Here is a 19,904-nt window from a genome sequence, read left to right as displayed (position 1 = left end):
TTAAGATTGGTGGGGCAAATTGAATAATATATTTTCTGAATATGTCAAGTTGTGGCATTCTAGTTATTCAGATGGAAAAATACCAACTTGATCTTATATATGAGCGTCATAGATACATAAAAAGGAAGCAGTCAACTGTGTGTATGTCTGTGTATACGAAGATTCTGTAATGAAATAATGAAATAACAGAACCATTTATAGCTTATATAGGTATACACATGCATTGCAATTCATTGATTTCACAAATACCATAAACTATTAACTGTTTGTGAATGTGTGTTTACATTAACACGTTCTTCTAAGGTACCCATGTTATTAGCTTCTTTCCACATTCACAGGTTGTAAAATAAATTCATAGATTGAAAAATAAATTATAGCCAATTTTTTGCTAAGGCTAATTGTACTCTTACAACTAAGTCTTGTCAGAGCTACTATTTATATTGTCAGTTAATCACCAAAGGTACTTATTTTTCAAAGAAGTTAAAAATTACTCAGAAAACATAATACCAAAAGGGATCTTAGGTCAATAAAAGCTGATTAATGTTATATTATTACCTTTGAAGGAAAAACTCAATATAAAATAAACAAAATGAGAAATCAATGTAGTGATGAGAATTAATTCCATCTTAAAGCATTTGTATTCTTCAGATTTTTTAAAGTATATTATTATGGTTTTTCCTAAAAACACAAGGGATTGTGGACTGTCCTCAGGTTATGATTAATCATGGAGGAAATTTTTGAAATAGTCTACTCACATCACAGAACAGTACTAAGCTTTGGCTACTGAGATAGAGTCCGATGCTATGCACAGCTTTTGATAAGAGCTTCCTAACAATACCATGTGAGTTTTCTTTTACATACCATGTAAATCTTCAATCATTTGTGTTTGTTAAGCATCGTTTTATATGTATAGTACTTATAAATTACTTATAAAAATACTTTTTTGAAGAGATATTGAACACTCAGTGTTTGTCCTTAAGAAGGAAATATCATGACTGGCTATTTTCACTACCATCCCAGCAACTTCCCATTTTGCCCAATGATTACTAGATAGACTACAAAAGAATGGCTGAAATCTGCTATAAATGAAGAGTGACACTTACAGCTAACACTAGTCCATGAATCAACAGTCAGGTTGGAATTAGGCGATAAAGACCGGCAGGAAAAGATAGACGTTACATGAAGTATAAATGTCCAGGGAAATCAAAATAATATACAATTATCTAGCCTTTCCTAACCTCTCCTGGTTCCACTGCCTGTAACTTGGTTCCTCTTACTTCTCTAGCTTTGTTTTACACTTCCCTTTGGTAAATGTGTATTTAAGATTGTTGGGGTAGCATCCTTTGATATCTCCTTACCTTTGTCGAACTAGTTAACATTTTTCAGTATTTGGTTCAAAGGTTGCATGCTGGGAGAATCCTACCCTACCAACATCTCATCTTCTTTTCCTATCTTACACTATGTTGAGTAGTCTCTTTTTATTTAGGAGAACACATAGTGCATACCTCTTTAAAACACATCAGAATACTAATTTTCTTAAAATTTGCCTTTTGCACAAAAAATAAATTCCTTCTGGATGGGGAAGGAATCTTTACATCGTACATCTTACACCTTTTCTCCTTCATATATTTTCTCCTTCGTTTTTCCCTGTAATTTAATTTATTTCCCTTAGACTTAGCCTAAAGCCTAGCACACATTTGGTTTTTGATAAACAGTTGTTAAATAAAAGAAGACAAAGGATGAAAAGAGGAGAAAAGGAAAGTCAATTTTAAAGCTAGGTATGTTTGACAGAAGTTGAAAAATAAAAAATCTGGTAACCTGGGTTCTATCCAAACTTGACACTTGCGTGGCACATTCTCTTTTGCATACCCTGAGACATGTATTTTGAGCTTCTATGCTAGTCTTAAAGGTGAATACTTTGTACCTGTTACGTGACAGGCATTTCCAGTAAATGACTACATCTCCTCATTTGTCCACATTCCAAACTGTAGGATCAAGAAGTGGTGGTGATATTCTCTGAGCTTTTCATTACCCTTCCTAATCTGCCACTTATTTTGCAAGCAAGCTTCCATTCTTTGAGCTTCATGCTTTTTCCTCTACTACATTTTATCACTTTTGTCTGTCATTATTAACTGATCTTCTGGTCATTTTTTATTTGTGAGGTCTCTGAATCCTCTTTCACAATAATACCAAACTATCTCTCAACATTTAAAAAGGTCACTGCAATTTCTATACTGATAATCACTTCTACTTAAGCCTCAGCCAACACAAATGACCATTTACTGGGCAGAAACATATACCACCTCTAAAATCATAGACTTCAGTATTTCACACATGGCCAATCATTTCTCCCTACCTTACTTACTGGCACTGCACTTGTTCTTTGACATCACCACACCACCAACACCCACCTCCTCTACATTACAAGCTTTCAATATTTAACACCATCTGTTGCAGGCATCCCCAAACTTTTTACACAGGGGGCCAGTTCACTGTTCTTCAGACCGTTGGAGGGCCGCCACATACTGTGCTCCGCTCACTGACCACCAATGAAAGAGGTGCCCCTTCCTGAAGTGCGGTGGGGGGCCGGATAAATGGCCTCGGGGGCCACATGCAGCCCGTGGGCTGTAGTTTGGGGACGCCTGATCTATGGCTTGGTTTGAAATATCTTTCTTTTAGTTTTCATCATCTGGTATAGTTTTTAGGCTGATCATCTTAGTTCTCTTTCTCTGTCTTTCTCTTGTGTTTCAATGTTTTTATTAAAAATTTAGTATCCAGGATTGACACATTATTACAGATGTGATCTGACTAGGAGAGAATACTGTAAGACATTAGATCTCTTTATCTTAGCAAAATTCTTCTGACATAGAGACCATGATTATATTAAAATGGTTACAGCAAATATGATTTGCATGATACACATATAGAATTTACCTTCAACTTAAAGGTTTTGAACAGCTGTCAAACCAGGATTCTTCCATCTAGGCTTCATGTAATTGATTTTGAACTTATATTTTATCTGTACTATTTCAAATTTAGGCTTATTATTCAGTCGACACTAACAATTTGGAATGTGATTAATACAACATCAGCTTTCTCTTCTAGCTTTATGCCATTTACAAATTTGATGGACATGTTTTATTCATTTTCATTCATGTAGTGATAGACATTTTAAAAAGTACTAGGTCCAAAATAGAATCTTGTGAATGACCATAGAGAGCTCCTTGCATTTCAGGAATAGAATATTTATCAGTGCAGTTTGAATGTCCCTCTGGTTCTGCAATCCTCAAACTCGGGACAAAAGAACTCGTGGTGGTAAGTTGTAGATATCAGGAAGTACTCAAAGCTACAGAACACATCTAAGGCATATTCTGGTCATATCAATACTGTTAAAGATTTGATTGTTTCATTTAGATACCAATTTTGTTTGAAGATTTGGAGAAATACAACTAAATAGTTTAGTTGTAAAATAATTTGAAGTATTACTTTTAATGGTATAGAAACAGAAATGTTATAACTTTTAAAGATAATAATGAGATTTATATATTTTTGAGCTTTAATTTCCCTTCTGTCTTAGGCCAGAGTGTTCACTATCTTCTGCCTTTAGCAGCCCTTTGGCGAAAATGTTTGAGTGTCATCATTCTATCAGGACTTGTCAATATCTTTCCTAAGGATGTCATGCAAAAATTTGTCAAACACCACATAAAAATTAACATGCAACACATAGCTTTATGACATTCTCCCAATCTAAAAAAAACTATAAATAAGGGCTTAGTTTGGCAGTGCCTGTTTTTAAGGAAGCCCTGTTGTCTTATCTGAAGTACTCCAAAGCATTTATTTAAACTGTTTATTCTGCAGTTTATCTAAACAGTAACATCTAATATGCCAAACTCTGTGAGAAGCTTTTTTCGTTTCTTTCAAAAATTGGGACAATACACCTATCCCCTGTACCTTGGTCCTCTTCCTAAGTGTTTCTCCAGTACTTCTGAGCTATCATATTTTGATCATCCATGCTGACTGACAGGCTACCCTGGGCAATATTTGGCAAGATTAATTCAAAGCAGTGGGCCTACTCTTGCTATCTCCCTGCTCCTTCTAAACCAGTGAATTACTTTTTTAAAAATGAATTTTACTCTAACCTTTCCAATTTGAAGACAATTTTTCTTAGATGGAGAAAGCAGAAGCAAAAGTATTAGAATGTTTCTCTTTTTTCTCCATTAGCAGCCAAACTAAGATTAATTCCACCAAGCAGTAAATGGATCATTTCCTGCTTGTTACATATATTGCTAAAAACATTGTTTTCTAGCTAAAAGGTGTTCTTTACTATTTATTTTGCAACTTCAGCTAATCCTGGGTTTTAGTATTTGGGGTACTAATTTAAAAACTAATAAAACTTATTTGCTGTTTTTTTAAAATTTTACTTCTCTATGTATATTAAAACAGGTAACAGTCGAGAGATTACATTTTATCACACATAAGAGGGGTGTTACTATATAACAAATCCTCAAAGCAAAGGTAGTTTTCTTCTGTCTGTGGGTTTGACAGGACCACGATGAAGGTATGGGTCAGGAGGAAGGTGGTGCTTCCCATACAGCTTTACTGTTTCAGGTCAGATTAGGAATATAGACATAAATAAAACATGTGTTCCCAGATATGGAAGTCCTTATCAACTGAAATAGAAAGATTATATTGTTAGGCAAACATGCTGTAAAATAATTTCTACTTTCCCTAAATGACACAGGCAATAATTTTTCTTAAGTTTGTACTTCATTTTCTGATACTGCTTTTGACAAAACACTTTTGACATTTTATAATTTTCTAAATCAAAATTATTTATTTTTTCTATTTAGAATTCTATCATTTTCATATCAATTATATTCATGACCAGTTAAAATGCAAACATGGGCCATTATAAGCATATTGACATGGTTTGGCTGTGTACCCATCAAAATCTCATCTTGAATTGTAGTTCCAATAATTCCCACATATGATAAGAGGGACCTAGTGGGAGGTAATTGAATCATGTGGGTGATTATCTGTATGCTATTCTCATGATTGTAGCGAGTTCTTAAGCGATCTGAAGGTTTTATAAGGGGCTTTCCCCACTTTTGTTCAGCACTTCTCTTTCCTACTGCCATGTGAAGAAGGATGTGTTTGCTTCTCCTTTCACCATAAATATAAGTTTCCTGAGACTTCCCAGGCCTGAGGAACTGTGAGTCAATTAAGCCTCTTTCCTGTACTTTATAGCAGTGTGAGAATGAACTAATACACATATACTTAAGGGTGGAACTGAAATTTAAAGAGACATTGTTAAGGCTTCAGAGGACTTACTTTGACCTTTGCTTTCTCCTTAATTGCATTTCAGAAGTGTATATTCACACAAATCCAAAGCACTGTGGCATGTATGATGGAGGAAATGGTAGAGAAGCTAGAGAAACATGTTATAGGTACTTATGATGCTGGGTTCTTGAAGGGAACTATCTATGTTGAGACAGGGATTCACTGACACCCAGGTAGGACTACAGTAGCGCAATCTTGGCTGACTGCAGCCTCAACGTCTAGGGCTCAGGTAATTCTTCTCCTGCCTCAGTCTGCTGAGTAGCTGGGACTACAGGCATGTACCACCATACCCGGCTACATTTTTGTATTTATTATTATTATTATTATTGCAGAGATGTGGTTTTGTCATGTTGCCAAGACTGGTCTCAAACTTCTGGGTTCAAGCGATTCTCCACCCTGGCCTCCAAGATTGCAGAGATTACAGGTGCAGCTACTGCACCATGGAAAGGACCTATTCTAAAGGAGCTTAAAATCTAGTAGGGAACAGAAAGTAGCAGGGCAATGATCCTGGAGCCAGTCCACTCACTACCATGATCATAATTAGAAGAAATGTTTGGATAAATGGTAAATCATTTTTTTTAAATTCAAGGGTGACTAAGATCAGAGATCATCTTATTTACCTAGTATTATTAGAGAGGAACTAGTTTTCCTAAGGTTATATTTCCAAACTGTTAAAACTGAAAATCTCAAAGTATAAAAATGCTCCCCATAGAAAATATTTTAAAGAATAGGTTTCTAAAATATATTAGGTTTTGCCGACTTCTAAAATTGGCCATGACTTTAATATTTGCTGATATCTCAGGGTTATTGTTTAAATATTAACTTACATGCTGGGATTACAATGGAGTGATACCTTTAGGAGTTGTTTTATGGCACAGATTTGTTTTTGCAGGAAGAGTCCTATACTGACAGGATATATGAGTTAGTTTATCTGATTGATTTTTTCCCCTGTCTCTTGCCTTGAGAGGGCTCCTTAAGGCTCCCTGCTGTTGTCCAGTGGGCCTGCTTTGTGTAAGACCTCCTTCAAATTGACATATTGAGATCTCTAGTGCAAGGTGAAAAAAAAACCAGATAGGTTTTTTCTTAAGAAAAAGAAATAGGCTTCAGTTGAAGGGCATTCTTATGAGTAAGCTACAGGGACTTGGTGGTCTCTGTTTTGCTGTTCAAAGATTTTATTTTTATCTTTCAAATTCTTTGTTGTATTCTGGATGTTGAAAGTTTCAGCTATATCCTCTCGGAGTTAGATATGACCACACAATGCTGCAGCACTTTTGTGATTTCTAACTTTTTTTGTTGTTGTCGCAGTTAGTCAAACTGGAGACTAATCTGTTTAGAAAGAATAAATATCTACGTCCTTCTTATGCCAGAAAAGTCAAGCACATTTATTAGCTTAATAATTTAGAGTTTGGAATCAGCAGTACCAATTACAAATTCTCCCATGGGAAATATTATGTATCTACTTGTTTAAAAGAAAATAACCTCTACTTACTATATTTTTATTAAACAAGTGGAAATTTTTCTATAATGAGATCAAAACGAGCAAAGATGCAAATTCTTAGCACTTTCTCCCCATCAGACTTATGAAATTGCTGGAGGAGGAGAATTGTTTAGAAATAACATGCATAATTCTGAATCCAATGCAACTCATAAAGCTCTCCTTAAAATTTCCTAACAAAGCACGCTGGAAGAAATACCCTGGCATTTATAATATACCTCCATATTTTGAGCAAATGGATCCTTTGGATCACACAATGTTGAAGATATTCGATGGTTGCCACGGAAACACCGCTGACTTATATTCTGGGGAACTGGAAATGTCTGCCGAATAATCGTTAACCTTCCAATTGACCTTCTTACAAGTTCCTGTACGTCCACATCGTTTATTTCCTATAAGATAAGAGGTAGAAGAATTAGAAATACTTTAATACTGTAACAAAATGCAAACCTATTATGAGTTATCTGTAAATGTTAGGGATCCTGTTACTATAATATATTCTGAATCCAATACAACTCATAAAGCTTAATATTTAGTGTACGTCTAAATGAAAGCAACATATTTTCATTAAAATGATCAACTCATTTGCATTTGCTTTCTGTGCTTTAAATTATATACATTAGTGCCTAAACAATTCTAAATGGAGCAATTGATTTAGATATGGTTATTAATAATAAGTTTGTAATTTATAATGTCGAACATTTTAGAAACATAGGTGTGGTCAAAACGTTCAAAAAGGTCACAAAGTAAGTTGCTATTATAGTTTATTATTAATTAGTGATTTTCAAATACCTACTATTTTGAGTATCTAGGAAGGTAGTTGCCATGTAAGAGTTAAACATATGCACATGGGCATGCATGCATGCACAGACATACCCACACACACATATAATTAGCAATGAAAAATTTGGCTTTTAACTGAGGCAAGTAGAGCAAAAGGATATATATGGAGTTTTTCTAATAATTTATTAGGATTATTGATATTAACTGGTGTGTTTTTCTTGGTAAAGAATAGATGAAAAATTCTGTTGTTTAATACAGTCTGAATCAGGATGAGATGAGGGAGAAACCCAGTGCTCTTTATCTAAATGAATTTTATCTAAACAAATTTTATCTGTTCTAAATGGAATTAGAAAAAAATGATCAAAACAAATTTTAGTTTTAAGGTAGTCTTTACTAGAGAAGCTTGTGGTTAATAGTGTTCATTTGGAACAATTTAAACCAAGGAAGTCTTTGTAATGAACATACTATTGGTTTCAGCCAATTCTTATGGCAACAGAAATAAAAGATTGGACACAAAATAAGTTTTGAGCTGCAGAGAGATGTTTGATCTAAGAAGTTATTACAGAAAAATGATAGAGAAAAAAGATAATTCACAGATGTAAAGTTTATTTTTATCCTTACCAGATTAATCACATATTATTATTTCTTGTAGCATATGTTAGATTAAAAAATCATCCTTTATTTATGATCCTTATGAAGCATAGATTTTTCTGAAAATAAAATAATGCCTGCCATCAGCTAGATCTAGTGTAATATCCTGGATTTCTGGGCATTTAATCAACCCTTAAGGTGCCATAAAAATGGGTTTTCTCAGTTTAAAATGCTGTCCTTTCCCTTTAGTCTGTGTCATTTCACTGGCCACCAGAAACTTTGTCTGGCAAAGAGCAGGTCACTTTTAAATTCTATGTAATCTACTCACAAAGTAGGATTAAATGGTGTCCTGTCAACTCCATTTGAAGTTCTGGCTGTTTAACCAGATATATTTTAAAGTTAATTAATATGAATAATGCTATTCAATGTCTTTCAATTTTTTTAATTCCAAATGATACAGACAGGAACTTTCTTTTGAAAGGCAGTGAAAAACTGTACCACTTTTCTCATAATATTAACAAAGTTTTCACATACATATGGTCATTTTTGCTTTAGCAATATTAACGTTTATCAACATTTTTATCAAACAGTACTGTCTCTATCTATCCCACTCATAATGAACTACAAATCAGCATACCAGATAAAAATTTACATTTAATAAGTATCTACTATATGTTAAGCAATTACTAATTACTTCATTATCTCATTTTCTGCTAAAAGATGATACTCTGAATCATACGCTATTTATTCTCAGTTTATAAACAAAGATTCAGGAAGACTTGGCGCTCTTCATTCACAATACTCTGTTTATGGGATGAATTTATAAATGTCATAAAAAGAAACAGTCTCTGAAGAAGTTATACAAGCCCATATTTCCTAACAGGGATTATTTAGATTAATATTTATGAATGGTAGAAATTAAAACTGTAAAGATACATTATTTCAGCATTTAATTTCCTGATGATTCTGTAAGGAATGATGAAGTCATCTATCATGAGCCGAAGGCTTTAAGAGGACATTTTTCAAATCCACAGAAAAGGAAAAGGGCTGATTACCTTTTACAGGTTTCCAAAGATGAAGTTCTCAGGCACCTAAACAACTAAAATATATTTGAAGAAATGTCAATTTGAATTGACTATATTTTGCCTATTATTATTTGAGGAAGGAAAGAGAAAGTAATTTTCTGGGAAGAAAGAATCTGCCATTCTGAATGAAACTAACAGACAGTCTGTCTCAAAAAATTCACTTGCAATTTTAGTCTTGACATCTGATCTCAAAAACAGTTTAACAGTGATATGAAAACTTGATTAGGCAGCTATTTTATATTTACAGAACTTTACTTGTGCATTTCAAAAGAGGCATTTCAAGAGTGGCAGATGCAATGTTATATAAACACTGAAAGACAAGTGATCGTATAATCTATAAAGCAATCCATTTAAATGAAAAAAAAATCCAGAAATAAACTTGTGTATTAAAATATGAACCTGTTATACAATCTACTAGGATCCATATTATTCTAATGCTCTGTTTTTTTTAAATGTTTAAACTGTCAGATTTTTAAAAATAATCATGTGAAGAACTAGTTTACCAAAAAAGCACTCACTCTCCTCAGCCCCCAGCACCACGAAATAGCTTAATCTTTAAAAAGATATATAGCATTTCTGAGCTTTAAGTAATTTAAAGAGCCCAGATTATAAAATTATTTTCCTTCTTATATTCTTTATTTTATTGAGTATATTTATAAAAGTAGAATTTATAAAAGTAGAATCAATAAAAATGATTAAATATTTTTTAGCGAGTTAACTTTTCTATTTTACTTATTTAGGAGTAAAGGATACCTAAAAACTACTAAGAATCAAGTCAATATGTCCAGCAAAATATTCTTATTCACTTTGCTTTAATAATTGAATATGGGTTGAATCCTGAACTGTGAAAGATCCAAGGAAGAAAAAAGAATGCTAAAACATCTTCTGGGGATACAACTCTATCTAGAAACAGCCATTTCCCAGAAAAAAAAAAAAATCTGTTAGGAGAAGTGAATCATTCCTGAATTTTTGTAGTATATCAGGCTTTAGATTTAAATTAATAAGATTGTGGGGAAGAAAAGACTCTCAAAATCCATTAGGTTAGATGCTAATTTAGACTAAAAAATCTACTTCAGAGGAATAGTTTCCTTTTTCCCATTCTTATGCCTCTTAGTATCTAACAAATATTCTGGCTCATGGTAGGTATTCAATAAATGTTGATAATATAAAATCTAATTAATAAATGAATGGTAAGATTTTATCATCTTCTAAAGACTGATACCTGAAATTTTAATTCTAGATACCAGAATGCCTTAAAATGTTAAACAATGCTAAATAAGACAGATTTTAGTATTGAGATTAAGCCATCTACTATGTGGTGTATTTTTTTCTTATTTGTTTATAGTTTTCATATTCTAGCAAAGATGACCCTTTGATGCTTCCATAAAATTTAACATTAATATGACTCAATTATGCAAATGTTGAAAAATGGAACAAAACTAACTATAGGCTATGCAGCAACAGGAAGAGAAGCAGAAGGATAACTTTGTACTTGAAAGCTTAGAAGTGAGCAGTTCAATTCATCATTAAACTAGAAAAAATGAAAAGCATCCACTACACATGTAGGTTTTTAAAATGTCAAAACAACAACAAAACCTTCCAAACCTGCTGGGCATGGTGGCTCATGCATGCAATCCCAGCACTTTGGTAGGTTGAGGCGGACAGATCACCTGAGATCAGGAGTTTGAGACATGCCTGTCCAACATGGTGAAACCCTGTCTCTACTAAAAATACAAAAATTAGCCAGGAGTGGTGGCACAGGCCTGTAATCCTAGCTACTCAGGAGACTGAGGCATGAGAATCGCTTGAATCTGGAAGGAAGAGGTTGCGGTAAGCCGAGATCACACCATTGTACTTCAGCCTGGGCAACAAGAGTGAAACTCTATTTAAAAAACAAAAAACAAAAAACAAAAAAACAAAAAACAAAACAACAAAAAAAACGAAAAAAAAAATACTCAAACCCAAACCAACAACTGTCTCCTTAAAGGTAATACTTGGGAGTGATTAACAGAGAATAATGTCTTAAACTATTCAAATTAAGTAAAAACCAGAAAGCTAGTAAAATCACATCAAGACAATAAAGGTCATATTCAATATTATTGGGCAATGGAAGGGTACATGAAGCATTGAACTTCTTGCAGCTCTGAACAGTGCACATCTTTCTAACTTTTGTAAAACTTAAATAAATGTTAGGCCATCTGCTTCAGGGCCCTAAAGGGATGACAATACTTGTATGGAAAGGCTGTTCTGTGCTGGATCCACTGATTGTGTGGAGAAGATAAATACTATTACCAAGTACTAACATATGATTGATTACACCGTATGAGTTAGCACAGCCTCTCATTATTATAGCACACTCAATGCAAATGAAAAAAATTTATTGTTTTCAAGTTCCTACATCAATTTGTATCATGATGCACAATGCCAACTTTGATTTATATTACCTCCTTAAAAAACTATTGATGCAATAAGATTAAATCAATGTCTGCATTCCATTTTAAAATTAGCAACAAAATATAGCTACACAAACCAAACTAGACAGATTCATATTCTCCGTGTTCAGCCAAAATGGGCTTTTGCATATTTTGAGGGATTTTTTTTATTATTACATTTAGAGTTTCTTAGCTTTCTAGCAATTTTGAAAAATCCATGCTTTTTTCTTTTATAGAAACTAGGGATAATTATAATTCATCCATTATAAATTTGTATAAACAAGTATGTAAATGAAAAGTGTGCAAGAAAAGTGTAAAAGTCATTTTCTGAGGCATATTTCAGAATAAGGTGGATGAATGAGATAATAAGGTGGGTGAATGGAATAGTTTGAAAGTAAGAGTGTTGATTTTGGATACACTGGCCAGTAATTTTTTTATAGGGGTGAAAATACAGAAAATATTTGCTCATTATCTGAGTTTTAACCTTGTTCAGACAAAAGTATGAACCAATGTAACATAAATGTTATGGGCTGTGAACACTGTATTTTTAAGAAGTTAGGCAATGTGACTTGCCAAAAAGAAATTATACCTCTGCTGGGAGATAAGAAAGTAGGGCTGCAGATAAGAAAGACATAAAGGTTTCAGCGATGGTTATGGTGACGTTTTATTAGACAATTTACAGTAAAAAACCTAGTTTGAAGAATGAGAAAAGAATCGAGGTCTCCTTAATCATCTTCTAGACTTCTAACAATTATTGAGTTATTTACCAGTTATTAGATTGCTTTGTTTATATGGATGTTTTATTTTGCAAAATGTGGCCCAAATTATGGTATATTCATTTAATGACTATTTTCATTACCAATATTTAATGAAATAAAATATAATAAGTTTAACAACATGAATCACAATGCTTATGAAAAATACAATAAAACATAAATGTTTACTCTTCTTTCCATAGTATTTATTACCAATGAAATACATGCTATTCAGGTTACACCTATATAATACGAAGAGGTCCTTTCTTCCAAAGTACAAATTGAGCCTTAAAAAGTGGGTAAGTGACCATGTTGTTCTTGGAAGCTCTACTTCAGTTCAAACTTTTAAGTTCAGGGTATGCTTGTAGACATTAAATTGGATATGAAAAACATAATTAAGGGGTTTCTTTGGTAATCTTATCAACCAATAGAGGCTAATGGCCATTTGTAAGCATCAATTCCTCTCAGGCATCCCCAAACTTTTTACACAGGGGGCCAGTTCACTGTCCCTCAGACCGTTGGAGGGCCGCCACATACTGTGCTCCTCTCACTGACCACCAATGAAAGGTGCCCCTTCCTGAAGTGTGCCTGAGGGGGCTGCATGCGGGCTGTAGCTTGGGGATGCCTCCAGCTTAATCCATGTCTCTAAGGAGGTAAGAAGTCACTACATGTTTCTAGTCAGCTCGATTGACATGAATAGGTAAAATGACTCTAGCTGGTTTCTCATCAGGATATCTGTGTAGTCTATCCCATGTTTGACATAGGAAGTGAAATAAAAACAAAAGATTAGAAGGATCTTTTAAAAAAAAATAGAAAATAAAACTAGTGGATTTTTTTTAATACAGAAAATAAAAATATAGAAAAAAAAACTGGTGAATAAATAGATCCCATCAGATTATAACTAAGGTAGAAGAAATTTCCAAGAGGTAAACCATAAAAATTATCAAAAAACAAAATCCTAATTGAAAAGAACAAAGCTGGAGACATTATGCTACCCGACTTCAAACTATAATACAGGGATTACACTAAACAAAACAGCAATGATAGTGGTATAAAAACAGACACATAGATGAATGCAGCAGAACAGATTGCCCAGATATAAGGCTGCATATCTATAACCATCTGATTTTTGACAAAGCTGAGAAAAAACAAATGGGGAAAGGATGCACTATTCAGTAAATGGTGCTGGGATAATTGGCTAGCCACATGCAGAAGATTGAAACAGGATCCCTTTCTTATGCCACATATAAAAATTAACTCGAGATGGATTAAAATCTTAAATGTCAAACCCATAACTATAAAAACCCTGGACGACAACCTAGGCAATGCATAGGAATGGGCAAAGATTTTATGACAAAGATGACAAAAGCAATTGCAACAAAAGCAAAACTTGATAAATGGAATCAAATTCAACTAAACAGCTTATGCACAGCAAAAGAAAACTCATCAGAGTAAACAACCTACAGAATAGGATAACATTTTTGCAAACTATGCATCTGACAAGGGTCTATTCCTTAAATTCTATAAGAAACTTAAGCAAAGTTAAAGCGAAACCAAACAACCTCATTTAAAAGTGGGCAAAGGACATGAACAGACATTTTTCAAAATAATACATACATGTGACCAATAATCATAAGAAAGAAAGCTTAATGTCATTGATCATTAGAGAAATGTAAATCAAAACCGCTATGAGATATCACCTCACACCAGTCATAATGGCTATTATGAAGAAGTCAAAAAATAACAGATGCTGGCATGGTTGTGAAGGAAAAGGAATGCTTATAGATTGCTGATGGGAGTATAAACCATTGTGGAAAACAGTTTGGTGATTTCCTCAATGGCCTAAAAGCAGAACTACCATTTCACCCAACAATCCCATTATTAGGCACATGCTCAAATGAGTATAAATTGTTCTATCATAGAGACACATACATGCCTATGGGTTCATTGCATCACAATTCACAATAGTAATGACATGGAATCAACATTAATACCAATCAATGGTAGACTGGATAAAGAAAATGTGGTATACATACATCATGGAATACTGTGCAATCACAAAAAAGAATAACATCATGTCCTTTGCAGAAACGTGAATGAAGCTGGAAGCCATCATCCCTAGCAAACTAATGGAGGAACAGGAACTATTCAGAACACCAAATACCTTATTTTCTCATTTACAAGTGGGAGCTAAATGATGAAAACACATGGACACAAAGAGGGGAACAACACACATGCCCGACTGAAGGGCAGAGAGTAGGAAGATGGAAAGGATCAGGAAAAATGAGTACTAAGGCTTAATGCCTGGGTGAAAAAATAATCTGTATAATAAACCTCCATGACACGAGTTTACCTACATACAAACTTGCACATATAACCCTGAACTTAAAATAAAAGCCAAAAACATAACAAAAAGCAAACAAAACAAAACCAACCAAAGCCTCACACGGAAAAAGACTTATTTTAAATCCCATTATCATCACTAATAATTGTGGAATATTTGATAAATTGTTTAATTTTCTTGAAATTTAGTTTCCTTGAAGAAAAATTGAAATGAAAATATTGAATTTGAAAAGTTATGGAGGTTTGTTTAATTCCCTTTGCTTTGTCTTTCCCTCTATCTCAACGTTTAGTAATTCTACATGAAAAATTAAGACATACTAGAAACTTAGAAGGTATCAAACTTCATTGAAAAGCAGATCTCCATATACGTATTGCCTGAGGAAATATCAGAAAAAACTATCTTATTTTTACATCAGAAATACAGTTAAAATTCATAGAAAACTAAAGTTTGTCAGATTCGTAAGATGTTTTCAATGTCTTTATTCTGAACTAAAAAGGGTCATTCCATCAATGAAGTGTAGTGTAGGAGAAACAATTTGAAACCGGAAAGTATTTTTACTTTTCTGTGTCAACAAAGGAAAGTCATTTTTTCCTCTATGGACCTCAATCCCTCAGTACTTCATAGAATATGGTTTAGTATTCCATAAAACAACATATGAGAGAATGATCTCTGAACTTTAATGTGTTATGATCATTATTGCAGTTCCATTCTTGAGTGTATCATTTTCCAGCATTGTGTTAAGAGTACCTGATAATACCTCATTTAACTTTTATTATAAACCTGCAAAGTAACTGTTATTATACTTCTGCAAATAAATAAACTGAGGCCCAGGAAGCTGATATCCATGGTATGACAGCTACCAAATTTTATAGCCAGAATTGAACCTGTCTTGCTGACTATAAAACCAGGATTCCTATCCAAAAATACTATTTGTTCCTAAGAAAATCTTATTATTCTAGAATTCTTTATTTAATATGATAAATAGTACATTAATTTTATTCATAAATAACAGATAAAACCAAGTGCTAAGTCTTGTTGAGGAAAAGTCTACATGGTCACATTACTTGTCCATGACTGATCTACTCATTGTTCCTTCCATTTCTGACTGGCAGGTGCTAATGGAACAATGTTATTTTACAGGGATTTTAAGTTGTAATATATTTTTAATCCTATGTATTATCTTTGCAAAATCAAAAGACTTTCACAAGAATTTGACAAGTCTACAGATTTGAAAACAGTTGTACTTCCTTATGAAAAGGGAAAAATCTGTTCTCTGTTTATTCATATTCATATGCTGAACTTTTTAATACTCATGTAAGGAGGGTGGACATAACAGATCTAGAAACAACATTAAAATATAAATGGAACACAAGGACTCCACTGGGAGGAGTTAACTTTGCTTACAAAGTAGAACTGTACTTTTTATAAAGATGATCTTCTTGAGCAGGCAGTATGAGCCAACAGAAAGAGCTAAGAGATACTCAGTGAGAAAGATTTTTTCCACTTATTTTACTCATATAAATGCCTTTATCATTTTTAAAAACTGTTCATTCTATTTTAGTTAAACAGCATTCACTCAATAAGCTCAATGTTTATGTCACGTTCTGTTTCCTCTTAAAAATTCAAGGCCATTGGAAATGCTATAATTATATATGTGAAAACAGGACGCAGAGTTAACAATAAAGTTTAGTCAGATTTACCTCATTTATAATGATCCAGTGACAGTCAAAAGCAACCAAATTAGTCTCCACAACCTGGAATAGAAAACAAACCAGCTATCAGTCAAAATTAATCAGGCAAAACAAAGCAAACTAAATGAATAAACTTTGCAAATGACAAAAAATGTATTGTATATTAGAAAGGTCTTTGTTCCTCAATTGAAGATTGAAAAATCATTAGCAAAAACACTTTAGAAGCATTTGTGATTTGACACATAGATGCATTGTAGACTTGCTAATTAAATTCAAAAATATAATTCATCAAAACCTAGAAAACCATGGGTTTCAGCAGAAAAAATGTATAAATAAAATATTCTGTCTTGCGATTTAACTGAGAGTGGAGTTAAAATTTCAAATCACATTTCCTACTCAAAATAAACTCTGATAGCTTTTTATCATCTCCCTAATAAATATCAAACAACATAGCTGCTACAATCTGGCTCTAATTTAATATTATTATCGTCTGCTACTTCTCTGTGTATATGTTTTCTACTGTTTTGACTCTGTAAACTGCTTTATATTCTCCTAAAAATCTTTGTCATGTGTATTCTAAAATGATCTAATTCTAAAATTATCTGAAAGTTAAATACCAAAAGTGATAGGCAACGTGTTAGCATTAAACCATGGGTAGGAAATTTTAGTAGCTTTAGTTGGTAATAAGATGAAAAGAAATAAAATATATTTAAAAGGAAAAACAAAAATACATGGGCAGCCCTCTTGTTTGACTAACTTCAGATACATTTATTCTAAATGATTCTTGGCTTAGGCCAAAAAAGGAAGCCTCAGATGTGTGTGTGTGTGTGTGTGTGTGTGTGTGTGTGTGTGTATGTGTGTGTGTGTGTGTGTGTGTGTGTGTGTGTAGTAGGGGCCATTTCTGTATCAAGATTTCCACTCTACCAAATCTTATCATACATATTCTAAGACATGTTCTCATTTATGCATGGCATGACATGTAATAGGTGAGACTATTTTATAAGAGGTCATTCTGCTGTTTTTTTGCAAGGATACACAACGATTGGGTTTCAGATAAAGATGCTTTCCAATAGATATCAAGGAGTTGTTATAAAATGTGAATTGCATTTTGGTGGCTATTCTTTGTCCTACTGAGAAATACCTGCCAAGGGGTTCACTGTGTCACAAAAAATAAAATTGGAAATATATTTGGTATGTGATTCAGTGTTTTTACGAAGTATGCAATAGTTGCAGAATCTTTGTTTTTTAATATTTGGTGCAAGTTTCATACTATTTTATACATTGTGTTGGTCCTTCAGACTTTACTGAGATGTATAAATTATACATAACAGAGAATTGAGGATATATTTATCTACTTTAAAGCTTTATTATCATTTTTGAAATATATGCATAATCAACTTATAGGTGAAATTTTATATTTAAAATATAACTTATGGCAGTTTTCAGTTTTAGCTTTAAAAAAAACCCACTTCATACAAGTTACGGTAATCCTTATTTCTAAGTTCCTGATTTTTAAAAATCATCTTAGAGACAAATAATGAATAATTTATTAACAATAACAAGTAATAGAAAATATGTGGGACTCCATTAAAATTAAAAGACTTCAAACTAGAAACTCAGATACAAGGAAAGTGGGTTTCTCAAATAAAATAAAGAGAAATATGTTGTACAATGGAGGAAAACACTACTAAAATATGTAACTAGAAAGAATTCAGAGAAAAAGAAGTGAATACCAATATATAGGCCGTGTAGATTTAAAATACTTCTGAGGCAATAGTAGTAGAGTGATGTAATTTAGCTTAAATTATCCTCCTTTTAAGCTAAATAATAATCTGTACCATATAATCAAATAAAGCAAAATTTAAGCTATGAGCACTCTGCCTTACGTGTAGAAATTATTAAATGAGAAGTTGTTTTGTGTAACAGCGTTTATGGACTAAGTAGAAGGTAAGATATCCGATGATAACTTAATGAGGCAATAGTAGAAGGTAAGAGATACGATGATAACTACTATGAGTAACTTAAATAGACCATGAAATTTACCCATTGCTCTTCATCTAAAATATTTTAGGCAAAAGTATGAAATAATATTGAGGCACAAACCTTGTATTTCAGTGAAGAAGAAAGAAAATGTGTTGTCTAAGCCCATGATTCTACTAGTTGTACTATCTTTGGTTGCTTAGGGTCAGCAAGGAGATAATCTCTCCTTCTGGTCTTTGGTTTTATTCATGAGTATTAACATATAAGATAATTTAGCAGTATAAATTTATCACAAGCAAACAATTATTAGCACATTACTACAGATAACTAAATAAACCATCTATCTTCATGTTCTAAATTGATAGTGCTTCACCATACTTAGGTGGGCACTAAGTTTCTAAGAACCTGCAGTATGAGTACTGCATGTCTTAATGTGCATTTTTGAGTAAGAGTCTATTGTAAACTCTTTCAGGTTCTCAAGCTCTCAGGTCTCCTACCAGTTCTATTGGACTAGCTATTCTAAAATCATTAGTCCTCAAGTTTAGTCTCCAATTAAGGTTACTAAATGAATTTTTAAAATACCCTGCCCTACAAACAAGTGAGTGGATACGAAAGCTTATCAGAAAAACTAGACTATATTAATAGCATAATCATTTCAAGTCACCTCAATTTTTAAGGGAAGTCAAGGATTCATGTGGTAGAAACTGCTAGATAATCATGAAAATCCATTCTCTCCTTCTGCTAGGACACTCAGCTAGGCTACATTTCCCATCCTCCATTGCAGGGTAGAATTACAAGCCCATGCGACTGAGTTCTAAGACGACAGATTGTGAGTGGTGTATGCCACTTTCAAACCTGACCCATAAAACCTCCCATGTGTTTGTGTCTGCTCTCTGTCCATTCCAGTTTACTAGGATTGTGATGTCATTCCCAGAGGACCTTGGAAGCCACAAGAGCTCCAGTGCATGGAGCAGTCACCCGTTTCCTACTCGCTGTTGTGGTACTTGAGCTGACATGAAACAAACCTTTTGTAGTGGGACATTACATTTTGGGTCTACTTGTTAGAGTAATTCAGCCCATCTTATCTTTAATGCAAAGCATTTCTATTAACTTCAGTTATGCACATTTTTCTAATCTTAATAATTTTTAATAAACATGCTTACTAGAGTAACTTTTACTTCTGTGATTTTATAAAGGCATGATTTCAAAATTATGCAATACTTATTGGCGTTTTCAAGAATATTGAATATCCAAACACCACATGTTCTCACTCATAAGTGGGTGTTGAACAATGAGAACACATGGACACAGGAAAGGGAACATCACACGTTGGGGTCCGTCGGGGAGTGGGGGAGGGGGTAGGGCAGGGATAGCAAGGGGTTGGGGGGTTAAGGGAGGGATAGCATTA

The 19,904-nt window shown here is 33.4% G+C and overlaps 1 protein-coding gene across 4 annotated transcripts in view; it reads right to left on the bottom strand.

Moving 5' to 3' along the window:
• GRID2 (glutamate ionotropic receptor delta type subunit 2) overlaps window positions 1-19,904 on the bottom strand; it is a 1,500,723-nt gene that overhangs the window by 573,140 nt on the left and 907,679 nt on the right. For all 4 annotated transcript variants that reach the window (XM_074396451.1, XM_003924021.4, XM_074396449.1 and 1 more), the window contains 2 exons: window positions 16,526-16,579; window positions 7,054-7,227 (listed from right to left, as the gene is read on the bottom strand). In XM_074396451.1, coding sequence (XP_074252552.1) covers window positions 7,054-7,227; window positions 16,526-16,579 — 228 coding nt within the window. The remainder of the gene's footprint in view (window positions 1-7,053; window positions 7,228-16,525; window positions 16,580-19,904) is intronic.

Source organism: Saimiri boliviensis, chromosome 3 (genome assembly GCF_048565385.1).
Source record: "Saimiri boliviensis isolate mSaiBol1 chromosome 3, mSaiBol1.pri, whole genome shotgun sequence".
Lineage (NCBI taxonomy): Eukaryota > Metazoa > Chordata > Mammalia > Primates > Cebidae > Saimiri > Saimiri boliviensis.
This window is presented reverse-complemented; position numbering and strand designations above follow the sequence as displayed.